Genomic DNA, 2500 nt, shown 5'->3' with positions numbered 1-2500 from the left:
TTGGCGTTAAACGTTGCAAAGACATAAAAAAAAATTATCTCATCGACGATATCTGGAAACGTGAGGTCCGGCCCGAGCTGGTAGTCCAAGAACGCCGCGGCCATATCGTGTAGCAGACGCTGTTTATGTCGCCATAGCCTGCTCGAAAATTCCCCCCTGCTTGGTCTTCCTTGCTTACGATAACTTACAATAAGCTGTACCACACTTACAGCTCTCCTCAGTTACATATATCGGGTTCTCTCGCCCAGACCCGCTTGCCTTCGCCTCTCCCGCTTGGGTCGTTATTAGTTTCAAAGGAGAGGCACCATGACATCTACACAGCCTTAACTTTGTCTGCGAGTGCTTGTAGTGTTGTTACAGTACGCACAAGTTTGTCTCCTATGCCTACGAAATATTTCTTTGTCTGTCGGTTCCTGTATTGATAATAGCTACATTTACATAACAGAAAAAAGGGGATAGATTGAAAAGTGACCATAGTGAGAAAGTGATAATTCACATTTCGAGAGCTTTATATTTATTTGGCTTTGGTTAACCGTTGTGAAACTCAGGGACCCTGATCACATGGTGACGACTATAGTGCGGTTGCCCGCAGTTGCATGTTCCGCAGCGTCCAACGCGGCGGAATTCTTACGCTGGTGCTGGAATTCGTTCAAGTGGATCCCCACCTCGTAGTCCTCCCCGCTAGCCGCCACAAAAATGAAACCAACACGCCCCTGCGGTGACGTCACAGAAAACTAAGAGGCGATTGGTTGATGGGCGGGGCGAGGCGCGCGCTGATTGGCCAGGGCGCGGGGACGGAGGAGCTTTAGTCAATCGATAACACATCCCAAGTCGGAGCCAAATTAAAGGTAAATAATAGACGGCTTTCACAGTGAGCGGACGTGTATAGAGCGCGCTCTCTTGTACCATTCATGTGCCCTGGCTGCCCCGGCCACAATACGGTGAATAGTGCAGACACAACAAGTGCTACTCCCTACACGCCAACACTGCAGTGACCACTAAGTGCCAAGCGCGACCCCATGCCAAGAGGGGGCCTAGTGTAGTGTTGTGCAAGCGTGTGTACGCTTCTACCCTCTATCGCTAGTCCGTTCGTACAATCCCGTGCGTCGTCCTTTACCGTAGCAGGACCATAAACAGCGCCACGCTGTCCCGTCACTCGTTACGTGCCTCTGCAGGGCACGTCGAGCCCTTGATCGAAGTGCGGGCCCCCCGTGGTGCTCCGCGAGATCCGGGCGCTGTGTTCCCCTTCGCAGTAAGCAGTGCTGCCGACTCTGCCGGCGGCAGCCGCGAAGACGCAGTCCCCACGGCCCTGCACACGCCCTTGTTTGACGGGTGCCCCTCCACCGCCACCCTGGATTACTACAGCAGTGCAGCGCTCAAGCCCGCCAGCATGCTCGCCCTCGATCCCCCGGACCTCAAGGGGGGCAGTTTGCATTCCTCACACCTGCCCCCACACTCCCATTCCCATTCCCACTCCCACACCCATTCCGTGTCACACTCCCATCACAACTCCCATTCTCACTCCCATCCGCTATCCCACCATACCTCGCACTCCTCCCTAACAGCCCTCAGCTCCAATTTGTCCTCTACCCTGTCTTCGCCCTCGTTGGGCTCCGTGGGCAGCATGAGCGCTCACTCCCCACCACAGACCCATGTGCCCACCTCCAACAACAACAACAACACCACTACCACCAATAACAACACCGGCTCCACCACCAACAGTTCGAGTACCAACAGCTCGAGCAACAAGAGCAGCTCAGCGGCAGCTGCCAACGCAGCTGAGCGGGTGAAGCGTCCCATGAATGCCTTCATGGTTTGGTCCCGCGGGCAGAGACGCAAGATGGCTCAGGAGAACCCGAAGATGCATAACTCCGAGATCTCCAAGCGGCTGGGCGCCGAGTGGAAACTCCTCAGCGAGACGGAGAAGCGGCCCTTCATCGACGAAGCTAAGCGGCTCCGTGCAGTGCACATGAAGGAACACCCAGACTACAAGTACAGGTACAGCCCTAACAGTAGCCCTGAGGCCCCCTTCCGTGGCGAGCCCTGATTCCCTGCCGTACCCCCTGCTGTCACCAACCAACAACCACATGGTGCCCTTGTTAACCCTCCGAGGCCCGCCCCCTCTCTCTCCCTGCGGTGGGGGGGGGGCATAGCTCCCCTTTCACCTGAGGGGTGACGCGGCCAAGGATTGAGTCACTATTTGCACTTTTTTGCACGGAGATATCACCTCGGTATTCCTCTTTTTTTCTAGTCAAAATTTGACCGCCGCTAGATGGCGCCATGCAAAGTCCCTGCAATTGCACTTGATTTTATCTAGTGTGTCACGTTGGTCATGTTTGTACCGTGTTGCATTGGTGAGGACGCTTCTAAGCACCCACAGATGGGGTTCGTCAAGGTTATCGTTGGGCTCTTCGTTTCCAATTTACACCGTCATGTTGCTCGATGATGAATATATAACCAATATGAAATATTATGCCAAAATCATCTTACGCATCATGCA

At 54.3% G+C, this 2500-nt stretch overlaps 1 protein-coding gene across 5 annotated transcripts in view; it reads left to right on the top strand.

Annotated features, from left to right (window-relative positions):
- SoxN (SRY-box transcription factor soxNeuro) overlaps positions 1–2500 on the top strand; it is a 78506-nt gene that overhangs the window by 104 nt on the left and 75902 nt on the right. For 4 of the 5 annotated variants that reach the window (XM_076198903.1, XM_076198902.1, XM_076198900.1 and 1 more), the window contains exon 1: positions 1–1998. This exon is cut by the window's left edge and continues 104 nt beyond it. In XM_076198903.1, coding sequence (XP_076055018.1) covers positions 1391–1998 — 608 coding nt within the window. In that variant the 5' untranslated portion in view covers positions 1–1390. The remainder of the gene's footprint in view (positions 1999–2500) is intronic. The other variant, XM_076198901.1, reaches the window with a different exon arrangement.

This window comes from Oratosquilla oratoria, chromosome 15 (assembly GCF_046742065.1).
Source record: "Oratosquilla oratoria isolate Oo_2021 chromosome 15, ASM4674206v1, whole genome shotgun sequence".
Lineage (NCBI taxonomy): Eukaryota > Metazoa > Arthropoda > Malacostraca > Stomatopoda > Squillidae > Oratosquilla > Oratosquilla oratoria.
This window is presented reverse-complemented; position numbering and strand designations above follow the sequence as displayed.